Source organism: Salvelinus alpinus, chromosome 1 (assembly GCF_045679555.1).
Source record: "Salvelinus alpinus chromosome 1, SLU_Salpinus.1, whole genome shotgun sequence".
Classification (NCBI taxonomy): domain Eukaryota; kingdom Metazoa; phylum Chordata; class Actinopteri; order Salmoniformes; family Salmonidae; genus Salvelinus; species Salvelinus alpinus.
The window spans coordinates 17,551,790-17,570,672 of record NC_092086.1 but is presented as its reverse complement, the minus strand read 5'-3'; the positions used below and the strand labels follow the sequence as shown (position 1 = coordinate 17,570,672).

The 18,883-nt window shown below is 41.4% G+C and overlaps 1 protein-coding gene and 1 long non-coding RNA gene across 2 annotated transcripts; both read left to right on the top strand.

Moving 5' to 3' along the window:
• Positions 1-2,631: 2,631 nt before the first annotated feature.
• Positions 2,632-9,475, top strand: LOC139574648 (uncharacterized). Its single transcript, XR_011674810.1, has 3 exons — positions 2,632-2,721; positions 3,393-3,716; positions 9,364-9,475. It is a non-coding gene; the product is annotated as an uncharacterized lncRNA (long non-coding RNA).
• A 247-nt stretch (positions 9,476-9,722) lies between these two features.
• On the top strand, positions 9,723-16,868 carry LOC139572965 (NLR family CARD domain-containing protein 3-like). Its single transcript, XM_071395924.1, has 7 exons — positions 9,723-9,816; positions 9,940-10,168; positions 10,588-12,379; positions 12,656-12,829; positions 13,719-13,892; positions 14,134-14,180; positions 15,393-16,868. The coding sequence occupies exons 2-7, from the start codon at positions 9,940-9,942 to the stop codon at positions 15,944-15,946; spliced, it is 2,970 nt and encodes a 989-aa protein (XP_071252025.1). The 5' UTR covers positions 9,723-9,816; the 3' UTR covers positions 15,947-16,868.
• Positions 16,869-18,883: the final 2,015 nt, after the last annotated feature.

Genomic DNA, 18,883 nt, shown 5'->3' with positions numbered 1-18,883 from the left:
AATCCCAGAACAACAGCAAAGGACCTTGTGAAGATGCTGGAGGAAACAGATACAAAAGTATCTATATCCACATAACCGCCAAAACCGCTTGCAAGCCGAAGAACACCATCCCAACCGTGAAGCACATGGGGTGGCAGCATCATGTTGTGAGGGTGCTTTGCTGCAGGAGGGACTGGTGCACTTCACAAAATAGATGGCATCATGAGGGAGTTGAAGCAACATCTCAAGACATCAGTCAGGAAGTTAAAGCTTAGTCGCACATGGGTCTTCCAAATGGACAATGACCCCAAGCATACTTCCAAAGTTGTGGAAAAATGGCTTAAGGACAACAAAGTCAAGGTATTGGAGTGGCCATCACAAAGCCCTGAACTCAATCCCATAGAAAATGTGTGAGCAGAACTGAAAAAGCGTGTGCGAGCCAGGAGGCCTACAAACCTGACTCAGTTACACCAGCTCTGTCAGGAGGAATGGGCCAAAATTCACCCAACTTATTGTGGGAAGCTTGTGGAAGGCTACCCAAAACGTTTGACCCAAGTTAAACGATTTAAAGTCAATGCTACCAAATACTAATTGAGTGTATGTACACTTCTGACCCACTGGGAATGTGATGAAAGAAATAAAAGCTGAAATAAATCATTCTCTACTATTATTCTGATATTTCACATTCTTAAAATAAAGTGGTGATCCTCACTGACCTAAGACAGGGAATTTGTACTTGGATTAAATGTCAGGAATTGTGAAAACTGAGTTTAAATGTATTTGGCTAAGGTGTATGTAATCTTCCGCCTTCAACTGTAAGTAATATATTCTGCATTATGAAGGTGTCTAGTATGATTCAGAGAAGTTTCATATGATTTCTCAGAATGGGGCCGGAAATGTTTATGTATATTTTACCAAACAGGCAATCAGGGCACGTGCCCCGGGGTCACTTACTACGACAGTTGGTTCACTGCCTCAATGGTAGGTCCCTTAAGACAAGGTTTGGTTTAATGTCTCAATGTTAGCTCCCTTAATACAAGGCTTGGTTTAATGTCTCAATGTTAGGTGTGTCATAATCTCTGAGTTGGAACCCAACCAAATCTCATGCTTAGCTAACTCAATTTGATCCTGGAGGCTGAATAAAGGGGGTTAACTTGTGGAAACTAGCAGATTCAGCCCCTCCCCAATATACAGAACATAACCAAGTCTGTCAAAAAAGTTTAGGTGTGTCAATTTGGGAAAAATGAATGATCCTCAACAGCTGTCTAAAACTAACCATGCAGTTTTCTCTTCTCTCTCTCTTCTTACCTGCCATCCTCTTCCTCCCCCTCTCTAGGTCTGTTTGTGATGTGTGGAGCTATAATCTACACGGTAATGAGTCCGGATAGGGTGGGGGATGCAGAGTTCGGCTTTGCCTACGTCCTGGCCTGGGTGTCCTTCCCTCTGTGTCTGGTCAGTGGTCTCATCTACATCGTACTGAGGAAGAGGGAATGAGGGAGGGAGACTGAGGTTAAGACCTCATACCACCACCAGCAGCAGAACACAGCACTGTGCCCCAGGGTTCGGGTCAATTCTGTTAGAATTCCAGTCAATTCAGGAAGTACACTAACATTCCAGTTCTCTTCAATGCTTCTGAATGAGGTTAACCTTGTGAATTGATTGAAATGGAATTGACCCCAACCATGCTGTGCCCACTGACCACCAGAGGAGGCTGGTAAGGGGAGGATGAACGGCTCACAATAAGGGCTGGAATGAAGTGAGTGGAATTGTACGTACTGTATGTGTTTGATGCGTTTGATACAATTCTATTCACTTTATTCCAGCCATTATTATGAGCCTGTCCTCCATGCCACCAGCCACCACTGCTGACCACTGACCAGAAACCAGACAAACAGTCTAACTGGCAAATCACAGATACATTAGTCTGGTCCCAGATCTGTACGTGCTTTAGCCAACTTTAGATATACATTGAATGACAATGACAATCAGAAAAGTTGGTTGAAACAGATCTGAATCAGGAAACTAAGAGTTGGTTTAAACAAATCTGAATCAGGAAACTAAGAGTTGGTTTAGACAGATCTGAATCAGGAAACTAAGAATTGGTTTAGACAGATCTGAATCAGGAAACTAAGAGTTGGTTTAAACAGATCTGAATCAGGAAACTAAGAGTTGGTTTAAACAGATCTGAATCAGGAAACTAAGAGTTGGTTTGAACAGATCTAAATCAGGACACTAAGAGTTGGTTTGAACAGATCTGAATCAGGAAACTAAGAGTTGGTTTAAACAGATCTGAATCAGGAAACTAAGAGTTGGTTTAAACAGATCTGAATCAGGAAACTAAGAGTTGGTTTAAACAGATCTGAATCAGGAAACTAAGAGTTGGTTTGAACAGATCTGAATCAGGAAACTAAGAGTTGGTTTGAGGTTGTCAAGAGTGTCAATAATTTGTAACCCCATTGTATACTTCAAAGTTAGAGATATGTTGACACTGGATCCATCCTAATGATTCTACATGTTATAGTATGCCATGGCCTTTACTGGCCGAAGGTTAAACTGCTGTTATGTTTATGATATAATATGGTGTTGTGTCACTAAACTTTGACCAGATATTATTGCATCCAAAGATCAACTGTATCTAGAACATAGATACAGAGACACTTGTCATCAGGAAGGTGCTCTCTCAGCACAACAGAAAATATCTCAATGACTTGACATGTTCTGGTTGTGAATTCAGGCTACAAGGTAAGACTCTTCCCAGGGATTATTGTAAAGTGTGTAGGGACATTAAATATTTGGTGTTATTTTACTATAGTGAATGACAGTAAAACAGTCCATTTCACCTGGGACAGGTACGTGACAGTTCAATCATACAAAATGGCGCTAACTGGGCGTAGGCAAGTCAAATTCAAAAACATATTGTTTATATATCGTATTATATGATTCGTATATCGTGGTTATTTTACAATTTGTAAAAATGTTGATGTATCATAGTTCTAAATCATCTGACAGAATATCAGAACATGTGTTTTCAAAATTCCAATGAGCTCCTGCTTCCTGTGTAATTTGGTATGAAACCACTGAAAATACTTTTCTTAACATTGCTATTATGAATTATATTTATTAATAGCATAATAATAGCATAGCTGTTGAACAAGGCAACACACTAGAATGAGTGAAATGATTAAAAGACAAAGTGAGATATTATTATCAATAGTTCCACTACATGGAGAAGAGGTGAAACCTACCAGTCACGACTACATGTTCATGTGATGCATTAAATCACCTGACTGTTTGGATGTGTCTGTTAGTAAATGTTTTATTTCTAAGAGATAATTAATAAAAGAGAACAATTGAAATTCAATAATTAGTTGTCACTGTGTTAACCACAACCAACATGCTGGATCTCTGTTTAGGGGTCAGTGCTCTAAAATGAGTCTCTCTGGGAAGAGAGAGGAGGGGGGCCCTGCCTCTAAAATGAGTCTCTCTGGGAAGAGAGAGGAGGGGGGCCCTGCCTCTAAAATGAGCCTCTCTGGGAAGAGAGAGGAGGGGGGCCCTGCCTCTAAAATGAGTCTCTCTGGGAAGAGAGAGGAGGGGGTCCCTGCCTCTAAAATTAGTCTCTCTGGGAAGAGAGAGGAGGGGGGCCCTGCCTCTAAAATGAGTCTCTCTGGGAAGAGAGAGGGGGGGGTCCCTGCCTCTAAAAGGAGTCTCTCTGGGGAACATGACACCAAAGCTAAGAGGTGAGATGACAATGTCGTTTAAGAACTTTATTTCTAAATCGTTAAATCCCCCAAAAATTCACGTGTTGTTTTTCTTCAGAAATGATTGCTTATGGGTACCTTTATGTGTCTGTAAAATATTGTTGCTCTCAGATTTTAATTTATAGATGTTTGTTTATGAATTTTTGTTCTGCAAAACGCTGGAATTAAATGTTTGTGTCCTGTATATATTTATCTTTACCAGCATACACACACACTCACATCTATAGAATTTTTGCATGACCCAATAATTTTTCCTACTCTTAATTATTTCCTAATATGTTGGCATGCATAACCTTATTGTTTTGACTAATTCTGATGGTTGTTACAAGCAGAACCGTTATATCAACACACTCTTCACTCCTGTTTTAACCAAAAAGGGTTCTATCTTGCTTAACATATGGAACCACTAAAAGTTCTATATAGAACCCTTTATAGGGTTCTTTGATCAGAACTCTAGAGGTTCTTCTTCACTGAACCAAAATGGTTCCATATAGAACCTTGCATGGTGCCATTTATGAATTTATAGGAAAATAAGAATGGAGGAAAAAATCACAATATTATTTTTAAATGATCTTTAGAAATAGCAGTGCTGGGGGATTTGGAAAGCCATAGTCAGTCAATTAATAATAGAATAATACTCTAATGAACAATCTGTATCTTTAACTTCCAGTCTGTGGATACTATGAGACTAGAAAGGTTACACATTCATTAAGACTCACAACACAGTTGAAAAATATATGTCAGGTGGAAATCAAAAGAGGATGTTTTATAGAGATAGCTGGGCTGAGAGGAGCAGAGGGGTTAAAATAGATCATGATGGGTAATAGTCATTACTGTAAACACTATAGATGTCAGAGTACTATCTATCCACAATGTAATTGGGGGGGGGGGGTAAAAGTCATTACTGTAAACACTATAGATGTCATTACTGTAAACATTATAGATGGCATTACTGTAAACATTATAGATGTCAGAGTACTATCTGTCCACAATGTAATGGGGGGGTAATAGTCATTACTGTAAACACTATAGATGTCAGAGTACTATCTATCCACAATGTAATTGGGGGGGGGGGGGGGGGTAAAAGTCATTACTGTAAACACTATAGATGTCATTACTGTAAACATTATAGATGTCATTACTGTAAACATTATAGATGTCAGAGTACTATCTGTCCACAATGTAATGGGGGGGGGGGGTAAAAGTCATTACTGTAAACACTATAGATGTCATTACTGTAAACACTATAGATGTCAGAGTACTATCTATCCACAATGTAATGTGTGTAACTAATTAATACATTATTACTATTATTAGTATTGTTATATTACAAATGTTTAATTACTGTGTATAAAAGTATTGTATGGGCGGGGGTAGAATTGATCTTCATTATATGCAAACACACTGGTGACCAGGGAGGCATCTCTTTGTTTGAACGATGGAAGACATCAACTCTGGCTGACTTCTTTACATTACAATACAATACAACACAATACAGTACAATACAGTACAGTACAATACAATACAGTACAATACAACACAATACAGTACAATACAGTACAGTACAATACAATACAGTACAGTACAATATAATACAATACAGTACATTACAATACAATACAATACAATACAACTTTATCCGTTAGTTCATAAGACATATCAGTGTGGATGACGGATCACCACCTCAAGCTGAACCTCGGCAAGACGGAGCTGCTCTTCCTCCCGGGGAAGGACTGCCCGTTCCATGATCTCGCCATCACGGTTGACAACTCCATTGTGTCCTCCTCCCAGAGTGCTAAGAACCTTGGCGTGATCCTGGACAACACCCTGTCGTTCTCAACTAACATCAAGGCGGTGACCCGTTCCTGTAGGTTCATGCTCTACAACATTCGCAGAGTACGACCCTGCCTCACGCAGGAAGCGGCGCAGGTCCTAATCCAGGCACTTGTCATCTCCCGTCTGGATTACTGCAACTCGCTGTTGGCTGGGCTCCCTGCCTGTGCCATTAAACCCCTACAACTCATCCAGAACGCCGCAGCCCGTCTGGTGTTCAACTTTCCCAAGTTCTCTCACGTCACCCCGCTCCTCCGCTCTCTCCACTGGCTTCCAGTTGAAGCTCGCATCCGCTACAAGACCATGGTGCTTGCCTACGGAGCTGTGAGGGGAACGGCACCTCCGTACCTTCAGGCTCTGATCAGGCCCTACACCCAAACAAGGGCACTGCGTTCATCCACCTCTGGCCTGCTCGCCTCCCTACCTCTGAGGAAGTACAGTTCCCGCTCAGCCCAGTCAAAACTGTTCGCTGCTCTGGCACCCCAATGGTGGAACAAACTCCCTCACGACGCCAGGTCAGCGGAGTCAATCACCACCTTCCGGAGACACCTGAAACCCCACCTCTTTAAGGAATACCTAGGATAGGATAAAGTAATCCTTCTAACCCCCCCCCCCCCCTTAAAAGAGTTAGATGCACTATTGTAAAGTGGTTGTTCCACTGGATATCATAAGGTGAATGCACCAATTTGTAAGTCGCTCTGGATAAGAGCGTCTGCTAAATGACTTAAATGTAAATGTAATGTAGTTACAGCAAACAACAGCAACATGTGTTCTGCTCCGTTCTCAACCCCTCAAACACAGACTTCACACACACAGTTGAGACGACCACAGGTTCAAGCTGCAGTGCAGCTCCCCTGGATGGAGAGCATGTAAGGGCCTTGCTCAAGGGCCCAACAAAAGGGGAGGATGTATTGAGGATGTGAACCCAGCAGCCCTCCTGTCGTCAGATCATTTTTTCCAGCGCCCAGCCCGGAATTCAAACAGGACACTTTTCGGCCACAGGTCCAACGCCTGCCAAAGCTCCATCTCATTTGCCGCTGGGCGAAAACCTGAGTTAATATTCAGAAGTAAACATGAGTTAATCTGCCAAAATGCTATGCAGATGCCTCTTCATTTTATTTGGGATACTTTAGTCCCTAGTGGCCTTAACCTACTGAAGGACTATAGAACAGAAGGACAGAAGTCGAGAAGGACTATGGACTACAGGAAAAGGAGGACCGAGCACGCCCCCATTCTCATCGACTGGGCTGTAGTGGAGCAGTTTGAGAGCTTCAAGTTCCTTGGCGTCCACATCACCAACAAACTAACATGGTCCAAGCACACATGGTCCAAGTTGTTAAGAGGGCATGACAAAATCTATTCCCCCTCAGGAAACTGAAAAGATTCAAAAGGTTCAACAGCTGCACCATCGAGAGCATCCTGACGGGTTGCATCACTGTATGGCAACTGCTCGGCCTCTGACCGCAAGGTACTACGAAGGGTAATGCGTACGACCCAGTACATTACCGGGGCCAAGCTTCCTGTCATCCAGGACCTTTATACCAGGCGGTGTCAGAGGAAGACCATAAAAATGGTCAGACTCCAGCCACCCAGTCATAGACTGTTCTCTCTGCTACCGCACGGCAAGCGGTACCGGAGCGCCAAGTCTAGGTCCAAGAGGCTTCTAAACAGCTTCTACCCCCAAACCATAAGACTCCTGAACATCTAATCAAATGGCTACCCAGACTATTTGCATTGCCCCCCCTCTCTACGCTTCTGCTACTCTCTGTACCGGTACCCCTGTATATAGCCTCACTATTGTTATTTTACTGCTGCTCTTTAATTATTTGATTTGATTTGAGTGTATTTTAAATACTTTAGTTCCCAGAGGTCTTAACCTACAGAAGGACTATAGTATGTTGTAGATACTTTAGTCCCCAGAGGTCTTTACCTACAGGAGGACTATAGTATGTTGTAGATACTTTAGTCTCCTCAGGTCTTTACCTACAGGAGGACTATAGTATGTTGTAGATACTTTAGTTCCCAGAGGTCTTAACCTACAGGACTATAGTATGTTATAGATACTTTAGTCCCCAGAGGTCTTAACCTAGAGGACTATAGTATGTTATAGATACTTTAGTCCCCAGAGGTCTTAACCTAGAAGACTATAGTATGTTATAGATACTTTAATCCCCAGAGGTCTTAACCTAGAGGACTATAGTATGTTGTAGATACTTTAGTCCCCAGAGGTCTTAACCTAGAGGACTATAGTATGTTATAGATACTTTAGTCTCCACAGGTCTTAACCTAGAGGACTATAGTATGTTGTAGATACTTTAGTTCCCAGAGGTCTTAACCTTCAGAAGGACTATAGTATGTTATAGATACTTTAGTCCCCAGAGGTCTTAACCTAGAGGACTATAGTATGTTATAGATACTTTAGTCCCCAGAGGTCTTAACCTACAGAAGGACTATAGTATGTTGTAGATACTTTAGTCCCCAGAGGTCTTAACCTACAGAAGGACTATAGTATATTTAGTCCCAGAGGTCTTAACCTACAGAAGGACTATAGTATATTTAGTCCCAGAGGTCTTAACCTACAGAAGGACTATAGTATGTTATAGATACTTTAGTCCCCAGAGGTCTTAACCTACAGAAGGACTATAGTATGTTATAGATACTTTAGTTCCAGAGGTCTTAACCTAGAGGACTATAGTATGTTATAGATACTTTAGTCCCCAGAGGTCTTAACCTACAGAATTACTATAGTGTATGTTATAGATACTTTAGTCCCCAGAGGTCTTAACCTACAGAAGGACTATAGTGTATGTTATAGATACTTTAGTTCCAGAGGTCTTAACCTAGAGGACTATAGTATGTTATAGATACTTTAGTCCCCAGAGGTCTTAACCTACAGAAGGACTATAGTGTATGTTATAGATACTTTAGTCCCCAGAGGTCTTAACCTAGAGGACTATAGTATGTTATAGATACTTTAGTCCCCAGAGGTCTTAACATACAGAAGGACTATAGTATGTTGTAGATACTTTAGTTCCCAGAAGTCTTAACCTTCAGAAGGACTATAGTATGTTATAGATACTTTAGTCCCCAGAGGTCTTAACCTTCAGAAGGACTATAGTATGTTGTAGATACTTTAGTCCCAGAGGTCTTAACCTACAGAAGGACTATAGTATGTTTTTGTGAATGGTCATAGTTTGGCTATTGGAGGCATTTGTACTTCTTGTTCATTGATGGAAAAAGCTCACTAGATCACTATTGTCCAAACCTGTTGTGTTAGACCTGTTGTTTATTATATAGTCATGGTTTTAAATCAATTATATCTACTGCAGTTGAAATATGATTGCTCTGTCTCCCTAACTGCAGTACTACTGATTTCTCTGAGAGTGAGGCAGATATATATTATTACTGTGTAAAACCTAGCAGTACTACTGATTTCTCTGAGAGTGAGGCAGATATTATTACTGTGTAAAACCTAGCAGTACTACTGATTTCTCTGAGAATGAGGCAGATATATAGAATTTAGCATAAACAAACATGATTATTTGTCTCTCTGAAATGAAACCATCAAGTGATAGATTTTAAACAAACACATGTCTGTCATTGAACAACCCCATGCCATGATTAGATAGTAAAAAACACACCCAATTTCATTCATATTTTAATTTAACAAAAAACTAATTCACCAACATTTCTGAAAGTGGATATATAGCATTTTGGAATGAAACTATTCTTGTTTCCCCATCTGAGCTCAGAGTAGATGAGAGATGTAATGTTTGTCTCTGCTGTGTTGAAGCCCAATCAAGCAGGAGAGACCAGACTCCCCTGTACCCAGCTGTGTGTCCATGAAGAGTGACCGGTCTATGGGTCATCCTATAAAGTTTAGAGAGGGAGACTTTTCTCCTAAACAAAGGTAAGAGGAACTCATGGGTCATGCTCAGTGAGTTAAACAACACTGTCTCTAGTCATTTCTCCTCTCCCATTTTTCCATGTTTTTTTGCTGTTTTCATAATATTTGTTTTTACATTTTCAAAGTCCTAAAACAATATTAAACAAACACAACATTCCCTCCGTGTGTGTGTGTGTGTGTGTGTGTGTGTGTGTGTGTGTGTGTGTGTGTGTGTGTGTGTGTGTGTGCGCACTCCTTGGATGTTTTGTCCACAGAAACCAACAGGAGAGATCAGAGTCAGAGATTCTCAGTGGTCAGTCTTCCCAGAGTCATCAAACAGACCTGGCCTCCATATTCAGTGTATGTGGTCCTGCTATGTACATTTGTTTACCTCAAGTAAAGTTAATCTGTCAATCATTCATTAACGTGTTATTGAAAAAGCATTTCTTCTCTTGCTTAACTTATTTACTTTATTTATTTCAGATGCTTGAAGAGAAAATTATGAAATTTGTGAAGAACGAGCTGAAGATGTTCAAGAGGATTCTTAGTCCAGAACTCCCAGAAGGCTTTGAGAGTCAGAAGCAGGATAAGGAAGTGGTGGATGCTGAAGATGAGAAGCAGGAGAGCAGTGCCAGAGAGGGGGCTCTGAAGATCACACTGCACATCCTGAGGAAAATGAACCAGAAGGAGCTTGCTGACACACTGGAGAAAAGTAAGAGCTGTCTGCCTCATGTTGAATGCTGTTTTATAACAAACATTTAAAAGCTGTAGCTAAAGTACAGCTAAAATAGCTATGTAACTCAATGATATTGTAGAAGCCTAGTGATCACCTAGTGATCTCATCAAGTAGCAGCAGGGATGTGTTGTGGTGATTAATTTAGACAGAGAGAAGAGGAGAGACAGAGACAGAGAGAAGAGAGAGAGATAGACAACATTAATGATACCATCAATAATATGAATAATAATAATTTAATCAGTCCCTCCAGTGTGTAATGCATTATGAAACCATTTACACATTTATACAGTCAGTTAAGAGAATAAATTATTATAATTTATTACTTTATAACAGTCCTTCAATACTGTAGGAATTAAAACAGATATTAATATCCTCTGTGATATTTCTTCATTCAGATGAGCTTGCTGTGATTTGCCAACGTGAACTCAAATCTAATCTAAAGAAGAAGTTTCAATGTGTATTTGAGGGGATCGCTAAACAAGGAAACCCAACACTTCTCAATAAGATCTACACAGAGCTCTACATCACAGAGGGTGGAAAAGGAGAGGTCAATAATGAACATGAGCTGAGACAGATTGAGACCACAACCAGGAAACAAGCAAGGCCAGAGACTGCAATCAAATGTAACGACATCTTCAAACCGTTAACTGGACAAGACAAACTTATCAGAACTGTGCTGACAAAGGGAGTCGCTGGCATTGGAAAAACAGTCTCTGTGCAGAAGTTCATTCTGGACTGGGCTGAAGGAAAAGCAAATCAGGATGTCCAATTTGTATTTTCATTCCCTTTTCGGGAGCTGAATTTGATGAAAGGGGAAAAACACACTCTGATTGAACTTCTCAATCACTTCTCAGTGGAAACCAAAGATTCAAGAATCTCTAACTACGACAAATACAACGTTCTGTTCGTCTTTGATGGTCTGGATGAGTGTCGACTGCCCCTAGAATTCCAGAAGAACAAGATATGTTGTGACGTCACAGAGTCAACCTCAGTGGATGTTCTACTGACAAATCTCATCAAGGGAAATCTGTTTCCTTCTGCTCTCCTCTGGATAACTACCCGACCTGCAGCAGCCAATAAGATCCCTTCAGAGTGTGTTGACCAGGTGACAGAGGTACGAGGGTTCAATGACCCACAGAAGGAGGAGTACTTCAGGAAGAGATTCAGTGATGAGGACCTGGCCAGCAGAATCATCTCACACATAAAGACATCAAGGAGCCTCCACATCATGTGCCACATTCCAGTCTTCTGTTGGATTTCTGCAATAGTCCTTGAAGACATGCTGAAACATAAGAGAGAAGAGATGCCAAAGACTCTGACTGAGATGTACATACACCTTGTGGTGTTTCATACCAAATGGAAGAATGAAAAGTATCTTGGGAAAGAAGAGACAGGTCCACACTGGAATAAAGAGAGCATTCTGTCACTGGGAAAACTGGCTTTTCAACAGCTTGTGAAGGGCAATCTGATTTTCTATGAAGAAGACCTGAAAGAGGCTGGCATTGATGTCAATGAAGCATCAGTGTACTCAGGATTGTGCACACAGCTCTTTAAAGAGGAATGTGTGCTGTACCAGGACAAGGTGTACTGCTTCGTGCATCTGAGCATTCAGGAGTTTCTGGCTGCTGTGTATGTGTTCCTCTCATTCATCAACAACAATGAGAATCTAATGGACAAACCAAAATCAACGTCCAGTAACTTTTCTTTGCTGTTCAGAGACAAGCCTGAAGTTACTGTCTACAAGAGGGCTGTGGATAAAGCCTTAGAAAGTGAGACGGGAAACCTGGACCTTTTCCTCCGCTTCCTTCTGGGCCTCTCACTGGAGTCCAATCAGAAGCACTTACGAGGTCTACTGACAATGACAAGAAGCAGCTCACAGAGCCATGAAGAAACAGTCAAGTACATCAAGGAGAAGATCAGGGAGAATCCCTCTCCAGAGAGGAGCATCAATCTGTTCCACTGTCTGAATGAACTGAATGACCATTCTCTAGTGGAGGAGATCCAAAGATACCTGAGATCAGGAAGTGTCTCTAGAGGCAAACTGTCACCTGCACAGTGGTCAGCTCTGGTCTTTGTGTTGCTGACTTCAGAGAAGAAGCTGGATGTGTTTGACCTGAAGAAATACTCCAGATCAGATGAAGGACTTCTGAGACTGCTGCCAGTGGTCAAAGCCTCCAGAGCTGCTCTGTGAGTACATAAAATTACATATAAGTAGTTATCATCAGGAAGAAATTATCAGTTTAGAGAAAATATGTACTATAATATGTATTATTGAATAACATATTGAATCAGTGTGTTGGTGTTCACATTAGTATAACAATATGACCATACAATTCTAGGAGACGGAAGATGAATCTATATGTTGTTTGAGAGAATAAACCAAATGCATCTGCCATAGTCCTTCTACAATCCTGGTGTTAAATTAACAGTGTGTTTGTGAAATCATGATTATCTCTCTGTCAGGCTGTCAGGCTGTGGAGTCACAGACAAAGGCTGTGCTTCTCTGGTCTCAGCTCTGAGGTCAAACCCCTCACACCTGAGAGAGCTGGATCTGAGTAACAATGACCTGAAGGATTCAGGAGTGGAGCTGCTCTCTGCTGGACTGGGGAATCCCCACTGTAAACTGGAGACTCTGAGGTCAGTATTCCTGTAGTTGGTCAACACGTGATAACTGTTCACCAGATCCACATGTGTTTACCAGGAACACATGGTACACAACATATATGTTTGGACAGTGAAGCTTACAGTTTTAAATTTGGTGCTATGCTCCAGCATTTTGGATTTGAGATAGAATGTTCCATATTAGGTGACAGTACAGAATGTCACCTTTTATTTGAGGTTAATGGTGAGAGGTTAGTATGTTTTTTGTATCCTCTGTAACTCTCTCACTCGTTATTATTCATGATTCATTCATGATTTCTCAACCAGTCACAGGCTTGATGTAGTCATTGTCGCGAAGGAATATGAGACCAAATACTAATCTTTTGACTACTTTAATAGACTATAAGTGAATTGGTCAGAATACTTATGACTTCTTCAAATAGGGGGACTAGATACATGAATTGCTTTTAGTTTTGTAAATGGTGAAACAGACATGTATAAAAAAATACCCTCAAATTGAAGAAGACATTATATACTGTCACCTTATATAAAACATTTGATTTCAAATCCAAAATGCTGGAGTATAGAGCCACATTTAAAATGTTAGCTTCACTGTCAAAATATATATGGTGTGGACTGTATACTCAATACAATCTAAATCTGGTACCTCGCTGTCTGTCTTTTGACTGATACTGCTTTTTAAACTGGTCTAGTCCGTCTACTCAAATATTTGTACTTTATATTTCTCTCTCTACAAGCAATACTTAGATTTTTTGTAATTTCTAAAAATGATACATTAATTTATGAATAGATATGAAAGGCTTCAGGACACTGATATATCTGAATATGTTGAAAAAATATACTGCCACTATTTTCACCACCAAAGAATAGCAGTGTGATTTTAATATGATTTTACTCTTTGCAGGCTGTCAGGCTGTCTAGTCACAGAGGAAGGCTGTGCTTCTCTGGTCTCAGCTCTGAGATCAAACCCCTCACACTTGAGAGAGCTGGACCTGAGCTACAATCACCCAGGAGACTCAGGAGTCAGACTGCTCTCTGCTTGGCTGGAGGAGCCACACTGCAGACTGGAGAAACTCAAGTATGTAGAGGGTTTATGTCAATGTTCATATCAGACATGTTTGAGTTATCAGGCTAGTTAAGACAAACATTCTTACCACCACTTGGACAAAGTTATATGCTGTCTGTGTGTGTCTGTGTGTCTGTGTGTCTGTGTGTCTGTGTGTCTGTGTGCGTGTGTGCGTGTGTGCGCGTGTGCGTGTGTGTGTGTGTGTTCACGTGTATCACTCAATGACTGTCTGTTTTTCTGCTTACCGCTACAGTGTGGAACATGGTGGAGAGAACACAATGAAACCTGGGCTTAGAAAATGTGAGTGTTGACTGCTGTGAAGAATATGACTAAGAATAAGTCTTAATTCAAGTTAAGTCAAAGTGAAAGACCATCATTACTTACTTGGTCACATTAAATATCAGCTGTAGTTCTACAGAAGCAGAAATCAGGGACACCAACGTTTACAAGAGTTTCTTTGACAATGTTTGTGTATATGTGTGGCGTGTTCGTGTTACGCTAGAAATGTGTGTTCATGCATGCATACAGGTGTGTGTGTGTCCAGGATGTTTGAGTGTTCAGGATGTTTGTGTGTATTCAGGATGTGTGTGTGTGTGTGTATGTAATTAATGGGAATAAGTGTGTTTTATATTACCATACACTATAGCATATGACCATTCAACAAGTCTCAAGTTACCTTAACTTCTCCTTTTGATACCTAGAAACGTCTACATTAAACTAATTAGTGATTTTTTCCCCTTCTTTTTATTTCACCTTTATTTAACCAGGTAGGCTGGTTGAGAACAAGTTCTCACTTACAACTGCGACCTGGATAAGATAAAGCAAAGCAGTGTGACAAAAACAACAACACAGAGTTACACATTAACAACTGTACAGTCAATAACACAAAGGAAAATAAAAATGGAAGGATCTGTGTACAGTGTGTGCAAATGTAGACGAGTAGGGAGGTAAGGCAATAAATAGGCCATAGAGGCGCAAAATAATTACAACTTAGCATTAACACTGGAGTGATAGATATGCAGATGATGATGTGCAAGTAGAGATACTGGGGTGCAAAAGAGCAAGAGGATAAATAACAATATGGGGATGAGGTAGTTGGGTGGGCTATTTACAGATGGGCTATGTACAGGTACAGTGATCGGTAAGCTGCTCTGACAGCTGATGCTTAAAGTTAGAGAGGGAGATATAAGACTCCAGCTTCAGAGAATTTTGCAATTCGTTCCAGTCATTGGCAGCAGAGAAGGCGGCCAAAGTAAGTGTTGGCTTTGGGTATGACCAGTGCAATATACCTGCTGGAGCGTGTGCTACGGGTGGGTGTTGCTATGGTGACCAGTGAGCTGAGATAAGGCGGGGCTTTACCTAGCAAAGACTTATAGATGACCTGGAGCCAGTGGGTTTGGTGACGGATATGTAGTGAGGGCCAGCCAACGAGAGCATAGAGGTCGCTAGGGAATTAACATTCTAATGTGAATGATGATGATTTCTAACATTGTGTCTGGTTTCATCCATCAGATGCCTGTGATCTCACACTGGACCCAAACACAGTAAACAGATTCCTCTCTCTGTCTGAGGAGAACAGAAAGGTGACATGTAGGAGAGAGGAGCAGCCGTATCCTGATCACCCAGAGAGATTTGAGGGCTGGAAACAGGTGCTGTGTAGAGAGGGTCTGACTGGGCGCTGTTACTGGGAGGTAGAGTGGAGTGGGGGATTGGCTGATATTGGAGTGACATATAAAGGAATCAGCAGGAGTGGGGAGGGTAATGACTGTGTTATTGGATCCAATGAGAAGTCTTGGAGTCTGTTCTGCTCTGACAACCGTTACACTGCCAGGCACAATAATAATCACACTACCATAGACGTCCCCTCCTCCAGCTCCCACAGAGTAGGAGTGTATCTGGACTGGCCAGCCGGCACTCTGTCCTTCTACAGAGTCTCCTCTGACACACTGACCCACCTGCACACATTCCACACCACATTCACTGAGCCCCTCTATCCAGGGTTTAAGGTTAATGACACCTCTTCAGTGTCCCTGTGTCAGGTGTTCCCTGTGTCAAACAAAACATGATGTTTCACTCTAATCATGTGTTTTATGTTTGATCAGAATATGACATTTAAATACATGGAGTAACACAAACCAGTTTGGACCAGTTTATTCTGTCAATAATAACCATGGTAACTCTGTGTCAATAGACACACACACTCGCACACTGGACACACACACTGGACACACACACTGGACACACACTGGACACACACACACACACACACACACACACACACACACACACACACACACACACACACACACACACACACACACACACACACTGTAAATTAAAATGTTAATTGTGTGTGTCCACATAACTGAGTATGTGACTAACCTTGTGAAACTGTCCTATTATAATCTCCTGTTCTTCTGAATATTTGTAGATTCAATTTGTGATAGAGTTATAGTAATGAATAAAGTCCAGTTACAGCTTCATACTGAAACAAAAAAGATAACAATAAGATAATAATAATAATAGTATAACCAGCCAGGTGAAATGATTTGCTGTATTCCTGAACAAAAGCACCGATGCATGAACAATTGTAAAGGATTAATTGCATAAAAAATAAATATATTCATGACAAGATATAAAAACAGTAATTTGTTGATTGTATCAGACACTGTAGTTCCCTTATACCTGTGCCTTTACACATGAATCAATCTGTCTTCTCTTTATGATTGTCACGCCCTGACCTTAGAGATCCTTTTTATGTCTCTATTTTGGTTTGGTCAGGGTGTGAGTTGGGGTGGGCATTCTATGTTTTGTTCTATGTTGTCCTTTTCTATGTGTTTGGCCTGGTATGGTTCCCAAATCAGAGGCAGCTGTCTATCGTTGTCTCTGATTGAGAACCATACTTAGGTAGCCTGTTTCCACCTGATGTTTGTGGGTAGTTGTTTCCTGTTTTGTGTTTTTTCACCTTACAGGACTGTTTCATGTCGTTCACTCTCTTTGTTGTTTTTTGTCATTCAGTGTTCAGTTTATTTAATTAAATTTACAATGAACACTTACCGCGCTGCGTGTTGGTCCGATGATTCCTATTCCTCATCATCAGATGAAGAGGAGGAGCGATACAATGGTTTGGTTCGGGGATTTGTGTGAGCAGGCCCAAAAAACAAATTGGTTGCCCTGCACATGGTTTTCATGGGCCATGTTGCCTGTGCACCTGCCACCATGACATTGTATCTTATTTTTCCCAAGTGGGAGCTGTGGTGCTTAGGGAAGAGGGAGAGAAGGACCTGCTGCCTGCTTGGCGGCTGTAGTTTTTTGTGGTTCTCATGAAGCTCACATGCCAGATCCAGTGGGATGCATGGCTCTGAGAATGCAAACACATACTTTTATGTGTGAAATTAGTTTTGGTGTAGTTTCAATGGGCCGGCTGTGCAGGCTGACTGGCATCGTTTGTCTCCCGCTCATCAACTTCGATAGAGTCAAGGATATGTTTTTCATTATTACGACGTAAAATGTCAAAGTAATGGTATCAACCCACAAGTCATGCTGTCAAATGATTTGCTACTGGTAAATAGACATAACAAACTCATTACACTATTGTCTTTCTAAATGAAATCAACCTCTTCACCCTCCTTATCGTTCAGTTAGGCCTCATTTAAATTACATTGTGAGATTAGGTGCACAATTATGGCCCATTCATCCATTTGTCATTCCATCAGTGAGGAGAGAGAGACTCATTAGCACCTGGCTGGGTACCAACGTCCTACAGCACATTGTCTTGGCAGATTAATTTGGGAATAGGTACCAACGTCCTACAGCACATTGTCTTGGCAGATTAATTTGGGAATAGGTACCAATGTCCTACAGCACATTGTCTTGGCAGATTCATTTGGGAATAGGTACCAATGTCCTACAGCACATTGTCTTGGCAGATTCATTTGGGAATAGGTACCAATGTCCTACAGCACATTGTCTTGGCAGATTCATTTGGGAATAGGTACCAATGTCCTACAGCACATTGTCTTGGCAGATTAATTTGGGAATAGGTACCAATGTCCTACAGCACATTGTCTTGGCAGATTCATTTGGGAATAGGTACCAACGTCCTACAGCACATTGTCGTGGCAGATTAATTTGGGAATAGGTACCAATGTCCTACAGCACATTGTCTTGGCAGATTCATTTGGGAATAGGTACCAACGTCCTACAGCACATTGTCTTGGCAGATTAATTTGGGAATAGGTACCAACGTCCTACAGCACATTGTCTTGGCAGATTAATTTGGGAATAGGTACCAACGTCCTACAGCACATTGTCTTGGCAGATTAATTTGGGAATAGGTACCAACGTCCTACAGCACATTGTCTTGGCAGATTAATTTGGGAATAGGTACCAACGTCCTACAGCACATTGTCTTGGCAGATTAATTTGGGAATAGGTACCAACGTCCTACAGCACATTGTCTTGGCAGATTAATTTGGGAATAGGTACCAATGTCCTACAGCACATTGTCTTGGCAGATTCATTTGGGAATAGGTACCAACGTCCTACAGCACATTGTCTTGGCAGATTAATTTCGGAATAGGTACCAACGTCCTACAGCACATTGTCTTGGCAGATTAATTTGGGAATAGGTGGGGAAAAAACTGGTACAAAGGCTCTAAATACTTGTGTGATTTCAAAATTCTGAGAAATGAGCAGTGTAAAATACAAACATTCAGGAAAAGTCAGGGAAGGAGCAGGACATAACTTTTTTGGGGGGCAGATTTTTTAAATTGACAAAATCAAACATATAGGCAGGCAGAGAGACAGACAGACAAAAGCAGACAGACAGACATGCGGGTAGGGGGACAGACGGGCAGGCAGGGGGACAGACGGGCAGGTAGGGGGACAGACAGACAGACAGACAGACAGACAGACAGACAGACAGGCAGGCAGGCAGGCAGGCAGGCAGGCAAACACAGTGGCGCACACACAGGCAGGCAGTGACAGACAGACAGAGAGAG